Below are 20041 nucleotides of genomic sequence, written 5' to 3'. Positions count from 1 at the left end.
CATTTCAGAAGCAACTGGCCAAAAGGCAGCAAGGCCAGAGAGGGGTCAAAGGCGCAGCAAGTGGCTGAGAGGCCAGCCCTGTGGCTCTCCCACTGCTGATGCACGAGGTAGTTCATGACCGAAAGACATGGAAAAGTCTGCCCCAAACAAGTGGTGGGGTGGGGTCGGAGGATCTTGGTCATCTTCTTGCCACAGTGGGGAGAGTTTGGCTTATTATAAATACTCCGAAAACTGCAGTAGTTGGAAAGCATCAATAAAAACAAAGCAAAATTGCTGTAAATTCCTGTGTATCACTTGAAATTCTCACTGTTGTGGATTTGAGGTTCCCTGACTATCTTGCATTGACAAGTTGAGGAAAAGCAATGCTGACCTTCAAACTGACACATGAGTGTGTCGGGGGTGGTTTTTGACTGTCACTGGGCACCATCCATTCTTAAATACATGACAAATACTTTGCTCTGCAATGTTCTTTTAATTGAGCAAAATGAAACCTTGTAGGTTTCATGGCAGGGGTGAGAGAGAACAAATTCTTGATGTTTTTAGCACCAGTTTGTGGAACTTTGCTGCAGAAGCCACAGGAAACGAACACATGTCCCCCTAGATGTAGCACAAATAGCTCTGGATGTTAACTTGAACAGTGAAAGAGAGAGGAGGGAAATATGCTTTTTTTGGTATTAAGGAATTTCTAGTCCCCTAACCTACAACAAACCAGTGAACACTCTCATTTATTCTGTGGATAAAACATGAAAAAAAAAAAAAAAAAGGATATGACTTCACCTGGCCTTGACTTCTAAACTTTAAGCAGCAAAGTGTTCTTTGGGGACCCGTGTGGGTCCTGTGCCCAATAACCACGCTCCTTAGAGCCCAAACGGAAGCCTCGAGGTGGATGTGCAGAAAAGGGGTTCTGGTCTGGACAGGGCACAGGGAAGGCATCAGGGGGCGGCAGAGCATTCCCGATGGGGGGTTACAGCTCGAGTTCACGGAGCTGGAACGCAGCCCCCTCGGCCGATGCGGTTCCCCTCCATCGGCCCAGAGAGCCCCCCAGTGCCAGGGACCACACCTGGGGTGGGGATGGCTCTGCCACCCAGAATGCCCAGACCCTGTGCACCCCGATGTGGGGAAGGCAGTAGCCCCTCTGCTCCCGGCCCCGCCTGGGGCTGCCTGGGTCCTGCCCAGGACCCGCCTGGCTCAGCACCTTGCCAGGAAGGCGGCTCTGTGAGCTGGGAGAGGAGTTGGCCCCGTGGACCGAGCCTGCCAGGGCTAGAGATGCGAGGAGAGGAGTGTCGCAGAGTGGTGGCCGGCGTCTCTGCCTGGGTGAGCCCCAGCCTAGGACCCCTGTGCTTGCCCGCTCTGGGCTTCCGAGTCGGCAGAAAGATGTCACACAGTTCCCACGCGCTCAGGGTCGGTGAGAAGGATCCATGGACGAAGGTCCCAGGGTGTAGGACAAGCAGGTGAGAGGAGCAACCGGGGACAGTAGCCACCCCTGCCCCTGCCCCACGGGACTCGTGCTGCTGCTGGGCAGGTGACCGAGCCTCCAGGAAGGGAGGGCCGCCGCACACAGGGCCTGGGCGGGTGTGGGGAGCGTGACGATTCCTGGTCCGTGGCTTAGCGCGCGAGCCCTGGAGGCAGAGACCAGGCGGCGAGCAGGCCAACTCCAGGCTGCGGGCGACACGGCGTGTCTGCAGGGAGAACGGTGGGCTCCCTCTCAGGAGAACTCGCTCCCTCGCTCTCTTTCATTTTCTTTAAGAGGCAAAACGTTGTTCTGGTGCTCAGTATCAACCCAAGCCCTGTGTGGCCGGCGGCGTACACGTTCGGTTCCAGCCCTTCAAGTACATCTCAAAGATGCAGCCACCACATCACAGGGGACGAGAAGCAACTGAAGAGGTCCTGCCCGGCCGCGCAATCCGGGGGTGAGCGGCTCGTCAGGACCGGTGCGCACGGCGCGAGGACCAGGTCACTGCTGTCTGATGTGGGTGCAGAAATCCCCCTGGTTCTTGTTATTCAGAGGTGGTCATAAACTGTGTTTGAAAGCACCAAAGTACTAAAGTATCAGCACAGGAAAAAGTCCTGAGTGTGAGCGTGTGTGTATGTGTGTGTATGCATGCCTGTGTGTGTATGGGGAGATATAAATAGTTCTTATAAACCTTGCAGTAATTACTCAGCATTTTTGGGTTGTTTCTTAAAAATAAAAGGATCGTCCTCACTCCTGCTCTAGGCTGGGTTTGGATAAGTAACAAAAGACACTAGCAAAACATTGTAAGCTTTTAGGATCCAAGTAAAGAACATGAAGAAAAACGAAAACCAGAATCACGGTTCATCTCAAAGGCATGTCCTTCTTATGCAGAAGCAGAAGAGAATGGGAATATTAATGCAAAAGGGCAGGCCTGCGACAGTCTAACAAGGGTTCCTCGATGCGGCATTCCTGATGCTATGGGCTGGGTAAGTGTTGTGGGGTGTAGGCTTTCCTGGGCACCGTGGGACGTTTCGCAGCATCTCTGGTCTCTCCCTACGAGATGCTCATGGTACCCTGCTGCTGTGACAACAAGGAATGTCCCCAGACATTGACAAATGCCCCTGAGGGTGGGAGAGGGAAGTCACTGCTAGTTGAGAGATACTGGTCTAGACAAAGAAAAGTATTTGAGAGGGAGAAATAACTATAAATCCATTCACTAGTGTGTTTGCTGGCAGTCAGTTCTTCATAAAAATACGTTTTAAGTCATCAAAACTCTTTTTTGGAACAAAATGACCAGATTAGAGATAGAAGGTGAGAATCAGATTTAATTTAGAACAAGTGCCCCAGTGTCAACGGCTCTTAGACAGGAGACCAGAGCACAGCCCCAAAAGACGTAACAAAGTAGACTTCATCAAAATTTAAAACTGTGCTGCAACTGATGCCATCACGAAAGTAAAACAACAACCTAGAGGAGACAAAATACTTTCAAATCATCTATCTGATAAGGAACCAGTGTCCAGAATATGTAAAGAGCTCCTACAATTCAACAACAAAAAGACAAAACACCCAAATTTTAAAAAAATGGGCAAAGAATTTGAGTAACTTCTCCAAAGACAACAAACGGCCAAAAACACATAAAAAGATGCTCCACATTATCCACTAGGATGGATACAACCAAAAAGACGGACAACAGTCATTGCTGATCAGGGTATGCAGAAGTTGAAACCCCCAGACATGGCTCGTAAAATGGTGCAGTCACTGTGCAAGACAGTTTGATGGGTCCCCAAACAGTTAACCATACAGTTACCGTACAATTTGTCAAATCCACTCCTGGGTATATGCCCACGACAAATGAAAACGTACGTCCACACGAAACTTGCCTAAGAGTGTTCACAGCAGCATGTTCGTAACACCACAGGGGGGAAGCAACCCAAATGTCCCCCAGCAAATGAACGGGTAAAGAGAATGCAGCATCTTCCTGCAGTGGAATAGTATTTGTTAATAACGGACACCTGCCACAGGGATGAACCTTGGAACACTGTCTTATGAAAGAAGCTGGTGGCCAAACACCACACTTCATGATGACACACACACATACATGAAATGTTCAGAGCAGTCAACTCTAGAGGGACTGGAAGGACGCTAGTGGGCGCCTGGGGCTGGGGGGTAGGGTGGAGGGGACGGGCAGGGACTGCTAGTGGGGGCCAGATCCCTTTTAGAGGTGACAGATAGGTTATAAAACCAGACTGTGGTGCAGGCTGCACAGTCCTGTGAATAAACTAGAAAGTACTGAATTGTGCATTTTAGATGAATGAATTTTATAGTATGTGAATTTATCTCAATAAAGCTATTTATTAAAAGGAGAACAACACGCCCCCAATAGCCAGGACCCCGTGTAGCCCGGGCTGTGACATTAAGGGTGAGGAACCCTTCCTCACAGTAGCTGGCTCATAACTCTGTGGGGACCGCATGGGATTCAGCACCAAGATCCCAGACTGGTTTTTTGAAATGCAGGGAATTAAAATTTTAGAAGACTTTTTTCTCTCTAATTCCTAGGCTGGTTAATTCTCCATCTGGTGACGGTAACTAACTTGGATGAATTTATGAATAAAGAAACAGAAAAGCCTTCCAGTTCAATCCTGCAGACCCCGGAAGAACAGAACAATGATGTCACACATCTCCATGAGGTGAGATGTCAAATCCAGGGCTCCTCTCCTAGACCTGTCTGTTGGAATGGCATCCAAGGAAACACAGCAAGCCTTTCTGATGACAAGAGTATATGAAAATCCAGGTTTTGTTTTTAAATCGAGAATCTATGTAAAGAGACATGAAAACCTATGTCCACACAAAAACTTGCTCACAGCAGGGGTATTTCTAAGCGCCAAAATGTGGCAGCAGCCCCGCCCCCCTCAGTGGATGAATGCAGTCCATGCATGGAGGGACTATCATTCAGCCATAAGACTGAGGAAGGACACAGATGGACACAGGACACCGTCAGCTCCACGGAGGCAGCCAGATAGAAAGACCACACATCATATGATTCCATTCACGTGAAACGTCCAAAACGTGGGAAACCCAGGGACAGGAAGAGATTCGTGGTGGCCGAAGGCCGGGGCATGGAGGCTGGGGCGTGGAAACGCACACGCTCCTTCTGGGGTGAGGTCAACATTCTAAAATTGTTCTGATTGTCCTGCGGGTCTACGAATCTACTAAAAACCACTGACCCGAACCTTTAAATGGGTGAATTGTATGGCATGTGAGTTACATCTCCAGAAAGGTGCGTTTGAGAAGTGCCCAGAGCTCAGTGTGCAGGCGGTTCCCAGTGAAAGGTCCCAGCATCATGGCAAGGGAGTCTGGACTCCAAATTTGAGGTAGATTATGGAGCTGTTAGCTTTGGAAGTGGCTCTTTTAACGACTCCGTGTTAACGCCACTGTCTCTGCCAAGACCATTTTGTAGTGTAATTAGAATTGCAGTGTTCTTCAAATAATGAAGGCAAAGAAATGAGCTCAGAGTTTTATTTAAGCGTTGACTTTTAGAAGTCACAGCAAAACAAGTATTAACTCACGTCACGGTAAAAGTGTTTATCAAGGCCCGTTGCGTAACCGGACATACTAACTTCTATTTTAGGAACACAAATATCTTGCCATTTATTTCTGGAAGCTACTGCTCTATCAGCTGGTCCAGTCTTAAATAGGAAGGATGGTCACAGAAGGAAGGGTGTGAGGGGGAGGGACAGACAGGGACAGGGAGAGAGACTGGCTGTTCACTGTAGCTCTTAGAGTTCGACAGTGAATTGCAAGTACAATTAAAATGCACTTAGAGGTCAGGTAAGGACATTCATTCAGTTCAAAAGGATAATCTACATTCCTGAAAAGAGAATAAGGTGATGGAAAACTCAGGTCTTCTTAATTTGAAGCCGAATACATTTCCTTTAGTGTTATGTCATAAAAACCTAAGGGTCCTCTAGAATTCCCCTAAACGTAGGACCACCAGGTTTCTGTAAGTGCTTGCTATAATGCAGATAGGGCAGAAGGGCAGTGAGGTACTGTCCACCTCACAGGGCTGCCGTGGGCATCCAGAGCCCCGCCTGTGAAGCCTGCCCCGGGTCTGGCCCTCGGCTGGCAGAGTCCATCATTATTTATTTTACAAACCTTTATTTCCTGTTTTCCATACTTTAGAAAAGGTGGAATAAAATTATTCTAAGTAAAAAGCAGGTCTGAATGAGCATGTTAATGCGGGAAAAAAGAAAAAGAGAGGCATTTTCCCCAGAACTGGATCTATACCCTGCATTTTGGCGCCCTTGCTCTAAGGGAACCAACTGGTACTGCAAATGGAATTATCACTTGTCTCTGCAGACGCTCTTCTTCAAAGCCGGATTCTGCTGCCCCTGGGATCAGAGCCGCAAACCTGCCCCAACGTGCTCTCAGAGCTGGAGAAACAAAGCAGGCTACCTCCTGTTTCTCCCCATCCAGCACCAAAATGAGTCACCTGGACTCCATCATGCGATTAAACACATTTCAAAAATTTCATACATACAAGTGGAGATAGGTTCAGTCACCAGGAGCAAAAGGACTGTTTCTTCATTTCATCAAGAGTCTGAACATGACGTCCTCGGCAAAGACACATTCAGGAGAAATTTTGTTTTTCAGGCCACAGACCTTCTCTTTTTTCATAATTGAAGATAAAATTAAGTCAGAGTGTAGTCAGATGAAAATATGAGTTACAAAAATATTCTGAAAAACATCTTCATGGAGCGTGTAACTCATCCTAACAGGTCACGTGGCGGCCGAGTTGCCCAGGACAGATGCAGATCAGATGGGTTTCTCCGTGTTGTGCATGAAGCAATACTTTGGTTCTGAGCACTGCAGGAATTGTGCCTTAAAAAATCATACTCTGTCTCCCTGTGTTTAGAGCACGGTTATATGCTCAGGAACAAAAACATAAAATCAAAGATTGGTTTTCTTTTAAACACTGAAGAGTTGACAAGAAAGGCATGAAATAAAATGTTCCTAAACAGAGTAACTAAATATTCTGTATTCCAACAATGAAATGAGAAGAGTCTGTATATTAAAAACGGCTCATCAGAAGAAGTATTACATGCTCTTGGAATATTGTACAAATCTCTTGCCACATTCCACTTTGAAATGCGTTGCAATAAACTACTTTTTAAAAAAACTAAAATGGTCACAAAGTAGAATAGAAGGGCGGAAAAAGATTTTGCGTTCAGTTTATTTTATTTGGTGGGTGAGTGGCTGTCACTGTTGCCCTTTTATTAATTCAATACAAAAACAACCCCCTAAGACCCATGATTCTGGAGGCAAAGTACACCCAGAACCACAGCCATTGCCCGTGAAAACCAGGCGTGTCTCACAGGCGATCTGGAAGACTAAAACAGCTACACAAACCATAGCACTCTCAGAGTCCTGGGAACAGTGAGCCAGGACAACAAACTCGGGGACCCCAGCATTCATGGTGCATGCCTTAGATGTGCGTTCATGGCGGCCTTGCTTTGCAAAGACAAGGACGTGTGTATTTGCTCCTGCCATTTCCTTCCATTGCTTCTTCGCTGAGATGAGCCTGGGCTGGGCCACTGCACCCCCTCAGGCCAAGGGCTCCCAAGAGACAGTGGCGTTCGAGGGTGTCCCTGGTTGGGGGTTCCACCGCTCTCTTTGGGAAGGCCCCGAGCAGGTCGGCCAGCTGCACCCCTCCCTCACCGTGTCCGCCTCCAGCCTGGCCTCTTTCCACGCTCCTCAAGCACCTGGAGGGGGAGGTCTGGGTGAGGCTGCAGAGCCAGCTGGGGCCCCCGCACGAGAAAGGGAGCAGGGGTGCGGAGGCAGAGGAGGGGACCCGCCAACCTCTGCCCGCGGTCCCTCCGGCTGGCGGCACTGGGCTCCCCAGAGGGGCTGCTGTGGAATAAGGCCCAGCCGAGCCACCCACACACCAGCAGGGGCTCCGAGCCCTCCCCTGGGGCCACGCGCATGCAGGGTTCGGGGATTCAGAGTGTCCTCTTTAAATTGCATGTTCTGAGTACAAAATGGCATCCCTAAATCCTAGCCCAGAGCCTGGGGGACAGCAGGGCCCGACAAGCATACAGAGAGCAGACGAAGAAGCCCAAATTCGCAGGGTCGCTCAGTGCTCAGGGCCAACTGTCCGCCCACAGCACCCCTCATGGGCGAGGAAACCGGCTCAGAGCGGACGCTGGAGGCTCAGGCAAAACCACAGAGAGAAACAAAAGGAACCCGCCTTGGGGGTGGGGAGCTGCACAAGGGCACTGAGACACAGTAGCTGCAAGAGGGCGTCTGGGAGAAGGCCGGGGCCAGCGAGGGCAGAGGGGAGGGGGAGCTGCCTGCCAGGCAAGGGCAGCAGGTGCAAGGCAGCCCCGCCGGGCCAGGGGGCAGGAGAGGACAGCCTGGCTGCAGGGAGACAGTGTGCACGCTGTGCTAGCAGGACCCTCGCTCGAACACACCCGAAAACAGCACCAGAGGTAGCTTTGCTTCTAAACTTGTAGACGCTGGTACTTTCTGAAGTGTCTTCATGCAGTTACGAGAGAGCACACACCTCTATGAACAGTCTGCGTTGCCGTAATCCTACAGGGCCTCGTGCAATTGATGCCATTACCAGCTCGCCCTACTGATCTACTTACAACCTGAGTTTGGTTACACACACCTTGTGCTAAAGTGTAATTAAGGATGCATTAACTAAGAGTCTGTTTTGCAAGCACCAAAAGCCGCAGAAACATGAAAATGAATCTTATCTAGGCTCTTGTTTAAAGATATGATCATTAAATTAATGCAGGCAGCAAGTTGCCCATTCGGAGAACGACACGTTACAATCACCCGCGTGCAGAGCGGGAGAAGGTGGGCCACAGCTGCCGATCCGCATCCTACGGAGCTTCGGGCTGGCGGGCTCGAAACAGCACACATGCACACTCAGAAAGGTAATTTTACACAAACATATTCCAGCGTATAAAATCTCTTGCTTCCAAATTTAAACTTTGAAAACCACACTGCCCAAGTAACAAGTGACAAAAGACAGGAAATAACATTTTGAAAACCGGAGTTTTAGGTCTCATGTCATTAAAAATACTGTAAGAGGATTGTATTAAATATCAAGAAGTTCTTCCTTATTAACAAGCAGGCGCAGAGCTTTCCTCTGAAAGGACATGCTCTTGGCTGACAGCATCTGAAATGAACCCGTCTCCGAAGGATGACGTGGCGCGGTGGTGTTTTGGAGCCCTGGCGTGGGCTGACAAACGGAGTTCAACCAGCCTGGCACAAGCCACCAGATCAGCAAGCAGCTGGGTCAGTGCCGGCAATGGGGGCTGGCTAGGGGAGGGCCCCTCAAGCCTCCACTCCCACAAACTGGGCCCAGCGCCCCTCCCAGAGGGGCCGCCCCGTCTAACACCCACCGACATCGCTGATGGTGCGTGAATGACCCTCTGCTCGGCCATACCCGGGGTCACGTTCTCGGCCAGACGTAAATCCAAAATTGAACTTGAAAACCATTTCACATAAAGCACACCCGTCACAATCTCAGATGCCTTCTCAACTTAAAAACCCACTGAATGAAACGAGCCCCCTCTTCTGCGCCCTCGGTGCTGCATTTGGATACAAGGGCAAGATCTCGGACTCCCCTGCCGGCCCCTCGGCTCTCTCACAAGAACTGAGCATCACACACACAGGGACGGAATAATTAGGGAACATCTCACACTGAAGTAAGAAACGGGGAGCGAAAGCTCTGTGCGTCCAGCTAACAACAAGCCGATCCACAGGCCTGTCTCACGGGAGCACCGGGCTCCTGCCATCAGCCGCCTCGAGGCCCAAGAACGTGACCCGTGACGACAGAGAGAAGGCAGGTGGGCGGGCCGGCTGGCATCTGGTGCATGTTCTGCTCTTCCCATAGTTTTACACAAAGAATCATTTTATTGTCACATCATTTCTATTTAATAACCTGTGTTAATATATCACATATCTAACAACTGCTATGATCCAAAGTTAGCGGCTTGCAAACTGGGTCACAGTTTCTGATAAAAACGAACTTTGCAAACAAGCCTATGGTAGCCTGAAAGAACACGGAACATGAGCATCTCGCTGGAGTCAGAGCTGCTGGGCGTTCAAGCCCAGAACCGGAAGTTGGAGCCCTCGGGGTCCTGAGCCCGGATCCCGAGGCCCCGGCTTGGCCAAGGGAAGGGGTCCCACACAGCGCGGTGCGTGGCCCTGTTCCAGCTAAGGGGGAGCCGGGCAGGGGGCAGGGTGGGGGCTGAGGGGGGAGCAGGGCGGGGCAGGGTGGGGGCCGCCAGCCCGAGGGCACAAGCCCCAGCCCAGCCAGCTGACTGCACACAGGTTTATGGGCCTGGGGCACCGCTTCATAATCAGCCTGACGTTATTTTTATTAAGGGTTGTTGAGGGGTGGCTTTGTTGCTAATTACACTTATGTATTTAATAATTACATGTGTTTGTAGACTTGCTGCCGCCCCGACTGACAAAGGTGTGAGCGTTCTCTGTGTATCAGATGAAACAAAATACCCACTTGTATTCCTTAAGCATCAGAACCCACCTTAGGGTCGTGATGAGGGACTTTCTTTGGGTCCGTCCAAAGGGCAGTGGTGCTGCTGACTCAGCACGTTCTAGAATCGGCTACAAAGCAGTAAGACTGCTCTCTAACCTCAGTAAAAAACTCTGCATCTCGGGGCGCCTGGGGGGCTCGGGTCATGATCCCGGGGTCCTGGGATCAAGCCCCGCGTCGGGCTCCCTGCTCGGCGGGAAGCCTGCTTCTCCCTCTCCCTCTGCCTCTCCCCTGCTTAAACTCTCTCTCTCTGAAAAATAAGTAAATAGGATCTTCAAAAAAACATTCTGCATCTCGAACACAATGCTCAGCAGCACCTGCACTGGCAGGTGCCGCGAGCTTCCCACGCGGGACACGAACCCGCCCGGCGGGTTGGAAGCCTGCTCCCCCTTCAGGGGCGGCTCTGGGTCTCAAGGCAAACACGACTCGACAACCCGACTGCAAGAAGATACTTCAAGCACCTTCTGAGGCTCGTTCTCAAGTCAGATACAGACCCGCTCAGAGTTTTCCAGAAGTGTAGTAAGAAGGTTATTGACTATTGATTTTGGAAGCCATGTCTTCCACATTATTTTATTTCTCTTTTTTAGGAGCTCGCTGAAGTTCTTTCGGAAGCAAGTCAGGACAGTGGACTCCCGTGTGCATCAGACCCCGAAGCAGTCCGTGTGAACGCACACTGGCGTAAGTGCAGGTGTCTGATTTCGTCCCGGGCGGGGCGCGGGGGACACGGAGCCGCGTGCTGAGCGGAGGGGGCCCACAGCACGGCTGCACCCCCCTTCGCAGTTTCTGGTATTCGTACATGTGTTTGTGCTTCTCAGAGGATCTTACCTTCCACGTCCAGTATTAGCTTTTGCACGAAACTCCACGACTCTGAGAGAGACCGGAATTCTTTTCACTGACAAAACCGTGCTGACACTTGCTGGCAGGGTTTTAGGTGCTCTGAGAACCAAGGTGACATGGACGGAGGACCCAGGAGGCCACGCTGCCCCTCCACACACGTGGCCGTTGGCGTCTAAAGTATTTAAAATTAAATAACGTTTAGAACTTGGTTCTACAGTGGCGCTAGCCACGTATCGCGTGCTTCCCAGCTGTGAGTGTCTGGAAGATAGTTCCGCGCTCCCCAGTCGAGATCGATGGGACTTCCACACGGGCGGTGTGTGTGAGCTAGACGTACGGAGACAGAACGAGCTCTGCAACACAGCAGAAGACAAGCTACGGCGGGCGTCGGCCTGTTTCTCGCCGTCTAAGGATTTACTACACATTGTCAACAGGTTTCCAGCTACCAGGTGACTTGGTGCACGCCTGCGAGGAAGCACCTTCCACTCTTCAGATCCCTGAGTTTTAAACGTGTATGATTCACTTAAGAATGACTGGAGTTCTCAATAATGCTTCTTATGCGACTTGCCCAAGAAAGCAGATGTTACACCCATTGGGTCTGACAACTGCCGAGGCGCCACCAGCCCATCAGGACGGTAACTACTTCTGGGTGACTCTTCAGCGCCCATCGACCCCACAGCCCTGTTGCCATCTCATGCAGGCTGGGGTCGGGGCGACTGCACGAAGTGGCTTTCTTAGGAAGTTCGCTTCGCATTCTGTGAAACAGCCACGGTGACAGCGTCACTTGGCACAAGGAAGTGTGGGAGTACGTGTGGCTTCGGGCGGAGATGGCGCCTCTGGGTTTGGAGACCTGAAGGGCCCGGTCTCAGTCCCGCCCTGCCCTTCTCCCAGAGGTATGGACAGCCCCCCGCCCCGGGCTCGACGCACAGACAGCCCGCCCCGGGCTTGCGTGCTGGAGTTCCCTGGAGAGCTCACCCGCCGTCGCCGGCCTGGGGCTGGTGGTGGGAGGGGTGCCCTGGGCACACTCCCCCACAGATGTGTGGGGAGGGGACACTGAGGACACGTCCCCCAGGAGAACTCGCACAGGTCAGGCCCTCAGTGAACCTAATTTCCATGTGGGGAGGAGAGATGATTGTACGGAGCCGTGTCAGCTGATGACGGTTTCAAATAGGATTAGTTCCCATTCTTGAGGCTGGTACGGCCAGAACAGAGCTTTCTAAATGGGCGAGAGGACCCGGCAGCATCCCACAGCTGGGACGAGAAGTTGTAGGACGAAGCACTCCGTAGAGGACTGGCCTTGAGAAATTACCCCGTGGGTGGACAAGGGCAGCCCCCGTCACAGCTGGGGTGTCAGGACTTTCAAAGGAGACGGATGCTCCCATCAAAGTGAAAGACGGTCTACATGGTGACGAGAAGAGCCGAGTCAGGGCCTTTGTGTCTATTCGTCTCGTTTCTCAGAATGTCTTTCGGATACTGTCTGGAGGGTCTCATCAAGCAGGTGGGTTTTAATAACGACTAAAGACGCGGATGACTTTTTCGGGGATGTGGTCACCCCTGGAGAGGCAACGTGCTGGTGGGTATTGTTCACGTCTGGCTCCGAAAAACAGCCTAAATAACTTACCAGTGTAATCTGAAATACCAGACTACTAAGTTACTCCCCACTATAAAATTTAGATGTGAACCTACATTTTGCAAGCTCTCAGATTTTGTTTTTCACTGTGGTATATTTTTCCTTAAGCTGATTAAATAGAAACATCCAGAACCATGGCTGGCACCTGTGGGGAACTTTATGAGCCAGATACAAGTACCAGGAGAAGTCCAGAGAGGAGCTTTTCCCAGGCCACCTACAGATGAAAAGCAGGTTTTCAAGATTATTGCAGTTTGCTAGGTTTTAAACATTTTAAGGACATCATCGCTTGACATCACTCATTTTAGAAAATGTGCAAGTATGTCAAGACAAACCACTGGTGGTCTTTACTTTCCCCTTTCTGGCAGGAATGATTCTAACCAGAGACACCCTCTACTTTCAGAGGAGAAAAAAAAATCATGAGATTTTAAGTTCATCCAAAGTGAACTGATGTCCGTGTTTAAACAAAAAAAACAAACAAAGCTGAGAATTCAGATGTTAAGAGATAGTTCAGGGCACTGGATATCCTACTTTCTTCAGTGAGGTAGGAAATTGGGGGGCAGGGGAATGCAGAGTCCCACACTGAATGAAATCAAAACCCAGGGCAGCCTAAGTAACACATATGGTCTCCATCCTGAGTACCTGTTGCTTATGGACCCTAAGCTGAGGGCCCGTCACGGGTGGACCATACACGGAAGGCCTGCTGCAAATGGACAGTTTCTCCAACGGGACAGTTGGTCGAACTCCTTTTATTCAAGCTGACAAAAGGTAATGAGTCTCCGTAGTAGCCAGGTGAGCCAAATGTCTTCTCTCCCTTTGCCGGTTTCCTTACCTGGCTCCCAAGGGCCATCCGCCAGACAGCCTCCCCAAAGGCAGGGAGTCTATTTTTAGCCTGTGGAACCAGTTTTCTTCCTGGAGCCTCTGTGGTTGGAGTCTGCTGAGAAGGCTGTGAGTCTCGGCCCAGACCCAGGGGCTCAGGCAGCAAGCATGGGTGTCCTCTGGAGCCGCCAGGGCAGGGGGGCGCGTCCTTCCCGGTTCTGCCAAATCACCATCGTAAACATGGACCGAGTGATAACGAGCTGATAAACAAGTGAGCCAGCACTATCTGGACTCTTAAAAACACAGGGAACCAGTCTTCATTTCTGAAGACTGGGAATGATCCACGGAAACGTTCGCGTGGCTCCTCCCGTGGCGGGGGTCCTTCTCCCTAATGCTCACCACCGGCTATTCTGCTCTGTGCTGGGGCCACAGGAACAGGGCTCTCAGCCGCCTTGCCACTGGCCCTGCGTCCGATCCACCTGTTACTAACAGCAAGGTTGGCGTGGGCGCCTTCTCTCTACCCCTTCTGGAACGCCACTTCTCCTGCACCTGACATGTCTTCTTCAGGGGGAGGGAGAAACAGGAGACTGAGAGGTGCTGAGTCACGGGGAGACACCTGATGCTGTAGGGTCCTGCTGGGAAGGGTCTCCTTCCCCGGCGCTGGACAGAGGGCTCGGCCGGAGCAGGAAGTCGCCCTAAGCCCATCGGGCGGCAGGTCCTCGGCAGGATGCGGGAGTGAGGGTGGGCGGGGAGAGCAGCTCCCGCAAGAGGCCGGGTGGCGAGGGATGGAGGTGATGCTGCCCTGCACAGACCCTCCGATTAACAGGTCAACCGGCCCCCGACACAGACACAGCTCCAACTCTCCCCTAGGTCAAACAGGCCTCACGGAATCACCTGCAGAAGCATACAGAATGGTCCACGGTAGGACGGGGGGGCTCACGTCATCTTCCTCTCTTCTGGTGCAAATCTGAACGCCGTGTAGCATCTCAGACACTCACTCTGAAAGCTGTCAAAGGCTTGCTCTCCACTTACAAAACAAATTTTTTTTTTTTTTAAGAGCTTTAACATGTCACAATCACCCGCAGGAACCAGTGTTCTTAAATTCCCAATTTTTTAAATCATCCAAATGTTAAACATTAGCTTTCAGAAAACAAGAGTGCAAGTACAGGCTTTCCTTCTGCTCAACAATCTTATTTTGGTAGAATTAAACAAATTAAGAGGATGTTTCAGTGACTCACAACATCAAATGACAGGAAAGAACCTCGAGCCACAAAGCGGATTTTAGAACCGGGGCCCCAAATCCGTCATCACGAGACTGCGCTCCCTCGGGGCTAAGAGGTGGCCGGTCCTGCGGCAGCCGCTCTCCACTCTCACCTCCATAGGACGGAGACTCTGCTCCGGGTGCAGACCCCGCCCGACTGGACACACAGACCAATACTGCTGCCCGTTAGAACGACGAGGTGATCAGTCGCACGGTTTGGGGTTTAAAAATGAACAAGTCAACCCCCATTCAATATTGACTAGAATAATGTATGTATTTATAAAATCAGGAGGATTTTAGCAGGAAACGGAGGATTCCGAACCAATAATGACGTTATACACAGGTAAGTCCCTTCCGGTTCATCTTGGTCCTGAAATGATTAGTCAAGACGCTAGATAACACTGCTCTTAACTAATGAAGGTAACGCAGGAGCGAGAACAGAGTGTACTCACTCCTTTACTTTACAGGAGGACTTAACGCAAATTATGGACAATGACCCCCCCCGGCTGATAGAGGAAAGGAGTCCAGGCAAGAGCAGAGAAGGACCCCCTGCTGCTCAGGTCACTGTTATTCATCACAAACCCGACTACAGAACTCCGGAGAGGGTGTTGGGGCGGCCGCCCCATCCCGTCCCTCGGCAAGTGGCGCCAGGACGGTCCGTGAGCCACCATGTGTCTTGACTGTAACACGCATAAGGTTACGTCGACGTGAAGTACCAAAGACACGGCGCAATTTCCCTTCCCTGTTCCCACAATCAGGGCAGATTCAATGTCCTGAACACAAGGTCAGCCGTGTTTTCTCATCCTCTGAAATGACCCTCGATGCCTGTAAAATGAGGTGGATGCCGTGCGGGAAACACAAAGAAGATTACTTCTGACGATCTGGAAGGATTCTGACCATTTTTACGTGCATTTTCCCCTTTTGCTTATGTGTACCTTCCAAGGGTGGTACAGTGATGGAGTGGACAGGGATTGGGGGCAGGTGCCACCCGAAAGACCAGCCCAGTAAGACTGTCGTGGGCTGGGGTCCGGGCTGAGGCGTGTGGGTCTTGGTCTGTGTGCTAAGGACCACACAGACGTTTCTAAGGCAGGGGGATAACACCCCAACAGTTTTAGCGGGAAACCCTGCAGCCACAGTCCGTATTAGGAGGATTATTTCAATGACAAAACCCGCTCACTTCTTACCTTGTTGCCCTTCTCCGCGCTTGACTCCCGCTTTCCCGCGTGGTTTCCCATCCTGAACCGATGAGCTCGTCAGAAGCTACAAGACAAACAGAAGGCATTGGCCTTAAAGCTGGTACTCTCAGAGTGTTCTACCTTGTTTTCAGTCAGAGCAACAGTCCCCTGAGGTACCCCTTGCCTGTTTCTGAGACGAGAAAACTAAAACCCCCAGACTGGAGACACACCAGAAGCCTTATTAGCACATGCCTTTGTTGGTTTCTGATCAGAATCGGAACACTTGGACGCGGGACCCCTGCTGATGCCCACGCTCTGTTCAGTAACAAAGACCCCTCAGCGTGTTTCCTCATCCCAGACAAGGAACCCCAGTCCAGACCTCTCGTGGACGGTGTCCACTCTGCGGCATACACACATGGGGGTCCCACCTCCTCCCCAGGTGTGGTGAGCCGCGCTGAGAGGCAGACAGGGCGACACTCCTGAAAACAAACCACCGTTCAGGCTCCCTATTTAGGGAATCACGGGGCAACAAAAACTGCCAGGTCAGACTGAGGTCTGCTTATCAGACAGTTTTAAGTATCCCAAGAATCTGCAGAATTTGCACGGAAGGTAGAGTTGGATTCAAAAAGCATCTGTTCTTCATCTGGTTTTACTAACATAAACTTTAGCAGTTTTGTGTCTCCTCAAAAGGCACAAAACTGGAGAGTTTAGCCAAACTCATTCTATACCATTCGCTTATCCACCCTCATCCTTGGACCTGTGCTGACCACCGGGACCATTCGCTCAGTCACCTGCGCCTGGCGCAGGTGCTGGTCTTTAGGGACGGCTGTGAAGTGTCATTGTCCACGAGGAATTCTTTTTAAAGAACACGTGAAAACCAACTCCCTGCTAAACGCGAAACAGTTTTTCTTGAAGGGTAAAAAAGGGAAGAATTTCTAAAACATTACATATGCCTGCATAAAAGACAAGTCTGGCTCCCCAAGAGGGGAAAGGGAAACTGCTTAAGATCTGAATTTTTCCAAAGTCTCTCCTAGTCCTGGGTGCCTCTGAGTGACCGTGATGGGTGCCTTTGCCTCTCTCCATGAGGACCCCGGCCGTCGGCGGGATGGGTGAGAAAGGGAGCAATGACGTTTTTGAGTGTCGCTCCCAGGCTGTGTGTGAGCACGTGAGCAGTTATTGGGTGGACACCACCAACAGCCAACCACCTGTGGAAAGAACACCCTTCTCACCTCGTACGTTTTAAATGGAAATTGGGCCGGGCGATCGCATGTCCAGTGAGAGCCCGGGAAGAGAAAGATTAAGTGAAGTGGCAATAATGAGTTCCTGTAAATCAAAGACATAGCTCTAGCAGCAATAAAACATCACTAACTTAGAACAATCAGGTGAATTCCGCATGTTTCATGCACGAGAGTGAAAAAAACCCCAGTGTTTAAAAATGTATGCTTTTAAAGATGCAAATCTACCTTTGCAGATAATTTCAGCCTCCAGTGTGATTCTATCATCTATCTACGAAATTATTTAAATTGGACCATCACAAAAACCCTCAAAGGAAATTTGGGAGGTTTGGACAAACATGGTACTTTACTTGATGGGCACAAAAAGGGAAAGAGAGAACTTGTTTTTGTCCTCTTGGGGTCTACACAGTAGTCACAGGATGTGAGTGGGTGTTCTCCCCAGGAGACATGGGTCTGAATGCAGGGAGCAGCTGTTCTGCTCAAGTCTGGCCTCTCTCTGATTCCTTGTAGGGTTTTAACTAAATATCGGGAACTTGCAAGATGTATAGAATACACAGAATAACAATGCACTAAACATCTGTGGATCTCCCCCGCCGCCATCTTAGAAATAAGCATTGGTTATACAAAACTAAACGCATGCAATAACAAGTATTGTTAAATGTCTATACTACCCAGAGCAATCTACAGATTTAATGCAATCCTTATCAAAATATCAACAACCTTTTTCACAGAACTAGAACAAACAATCTGAAAATTTGTGTGGAACCACAAAAGACTGAATAGCCAAAGCTGTCTTAGAAAAACAAAACTGGAGCCATCAGAATCCCAGATTTTGAGATATACCACTGTATAGTATAGTAGTATCTGTAGTGATCAAAACAGTGTGTTACTGCACAAAAACAGACACATAGATCAATGGAATGGAATAGAAAACCCAGAAATAAAACCATGATTATATGATCAATTAATTTTGACAATGGAAGCAAGAATATGTAATGGGAAAAAGACAGTCTCTTCAATAAATGGCTTTGGGAACACTGGACAGCTCCAGGCAAAAGAATGAACTTTCTTACACCATACACAAAAATAAAATGGATTAAAGACCTAAATCTGAGACCTGAACCATAAAAATCCTAGAAGAGAGCACAGGCAGAATGTCTCTGACATCAGGTGCGGCAACATTTTTCTAGATGTGTCTCCCGAGGGAAGGGAAATAAAAGCAAAAATAAACTATTAGAACTACATCAAAATAAAAAGCTTCTGCAAAGCAAAGGAAACAATCAAAAAAACTAAAAGGCAATCTATGGAATGGGTGGAGATATTTGCAAATGACATACCCAATAAAGGGTTAGTATCCAAAATATATAAAGAACTGATACAACTTAACATAAAAACAAAACAAAACAAATACTCTAATTAGAAAATGGGCAGAAGATATGAATAGACATTTTTCCGAGGAAGACATACAAATAAACGGCCAACAGACACATGAAAAGATGCTCAACATCACTCATCATCAGGGAAATGCAGATCAAAACCACAATGAGAGATCACTTCACACCTGTCAGAATGGCTAAACTTAACAACTCAGGAAATGACAGGTGTTGGCGGGGATGCGGAGAAAGGGGAACCGTTGTGCCCTGTTGGTGGGAATGCAAGCTGGTGCAGCCAACTCTGGAAACAGTATGGATGTTCCTCAAAAAATTAAAAATAGAACTACCCTATGATCCAGTAATTGCACTACTAGGTATTTACCCAAAAAATGCAAAACACTAATTGAAAGGGGCACATGCACCCTGATGGTTATAGTAGCATTACCTACAATAACCAAATTATGGAAGCTGCCCAGGTGTCCACTGACACATGAATGGATAAAGATGTGGTATATATAATATACACAATGGAATATTACTCAGCCACCAAAAAGAATGAAATCTTGCCATTTGCAAAGACATGGATGGAACTAGAGGGTGTTATGCTAAGCGAAATAAGTCAGTCAGAGAAAGACAATTATATGATCTCACTGATCTGTGGAATCGTAGAAACAAAACAGGTAACAAAGGAAAAAAGAAAGACAAACCAAGAAACACTTAACTCCAGAGAACATGCTGATGGTCGCCAGGGAGGAGGGGGTTGGGGGGGGGTTAAACAGGGGAAAGGAGAAAAATGAAACACAGGTAAAAAGAGTTAACTTCTTTTAAAGCCGACAACTTGGACTTTCGGGTTTCCTTCCGTCTGAGCGTAAAGAACCTCACATTACCAACCCTGTACTCCCCTGGGCAGCAGTCCAACCCAGCGTCCCCTCCCCGTCTCCCCAGAGTGATGTTCCCTCCTTCCAGAAAACAAATCTCTAAACCTAAATCAGAATAGTGTGGGGTGTGTAAATACTTAGGGGCTTGTGGACAAAAGCGGAGCTATTTTTGGACAAAAGGACGTTTGAGGCTGAAATCCAATGACAGACACCCTCCCCCAACCTTCCCCCCCCCCCCCCCGCTTGGAGAAAGGTAATGTTTCTTCCAAGCTGGTTGGTCCTGACCCAAACTTCCTCACACTTCAAAGCAAAACATGAGGCTGCACTTGGGAGGGTTGTTCCTGAAATATTTAATCAATATTTAGAAAACTCAAGACTACCAGACCGAGGATAGATGGAAGTAACAAAAAGTTCCAGGTCAGACTTCTGAATGCATACAGAAGCAGTTAGAGCTGACTGCCTCTTGGATGAACAGCAAGAGAATTTATTTTATACATACCATTTTGCGTAGGCAGATTCTTGCCTTAAATGCACAACATGCATTCTGGCCCAAAGAGAAAGACTAGAAATACAAGGTGAAGAGTGACGTACGATCGTTGACTAGGACCTTCGTCCTGGCGAGGCCTTCCAAGGCACCCGAGGATGGGGGTATCTCGTAGGACTGTGGGCAAAGTCATGGCATGCACATGAGTATGGGCACTGGCTTACCTGAGAGCTAGCAGGGTAGGGCCACAGAAGGATGAGGCGCTGTGATGGAGAGCTCACTACTGCTCGCAGGCCTCCCAAACATGCTGAGAAGAACCAGCTGCAGACCAGCCAG

General features: G+C 49.5%; 1 protein-coding gene across 3 annotated transcripts in view; it reads right to left on the bottom strand.

Annotated features, from left to right (window-relative positions):
• The window catches only part of LOC110576908 (myelin basic protein), a 111035-nt gene that overhangs the window by 71687 nt on the left and 19307 nt on the right, over positions 1-20041 (bottom strand). For 2 of the 3 annotated variants that reach the window (XM_021686167.2, XM_021686165.2), the window contains exon 2: positions 15745-15820. In XM_021686167.2, the coding sequence (XP_021541842.1) occupies positions 15745-15795 (51 nt within the window). In that variant the 5' untranslated portion in view covers positions 15796-15820. Of the gene's footprint in view, positions 1-15744; positions 15821-19929; positions 19989-20041 lie in introns of those variants that run through there. The other variant, XM_044920853.1, reaches the window with a different exon arrangement.

Source organism: Neomonachus schauinslandi, chromosome 14 (genome assembly GCF_002201575.2).
Source record: "Neomonachus schauinslandi chromosome 14, ASM220157v2, whole genome shotgun sequence".
Lineage (NCBI taxonomy): Eukaryota > Metazoa > Chordata > Mammalia > Carnivora > Phocidae > Neomonachus > Neomonachus schauinslandi.
This window is presented reverse-complemented; position numbering and strand designations above follow the sequence as displayed.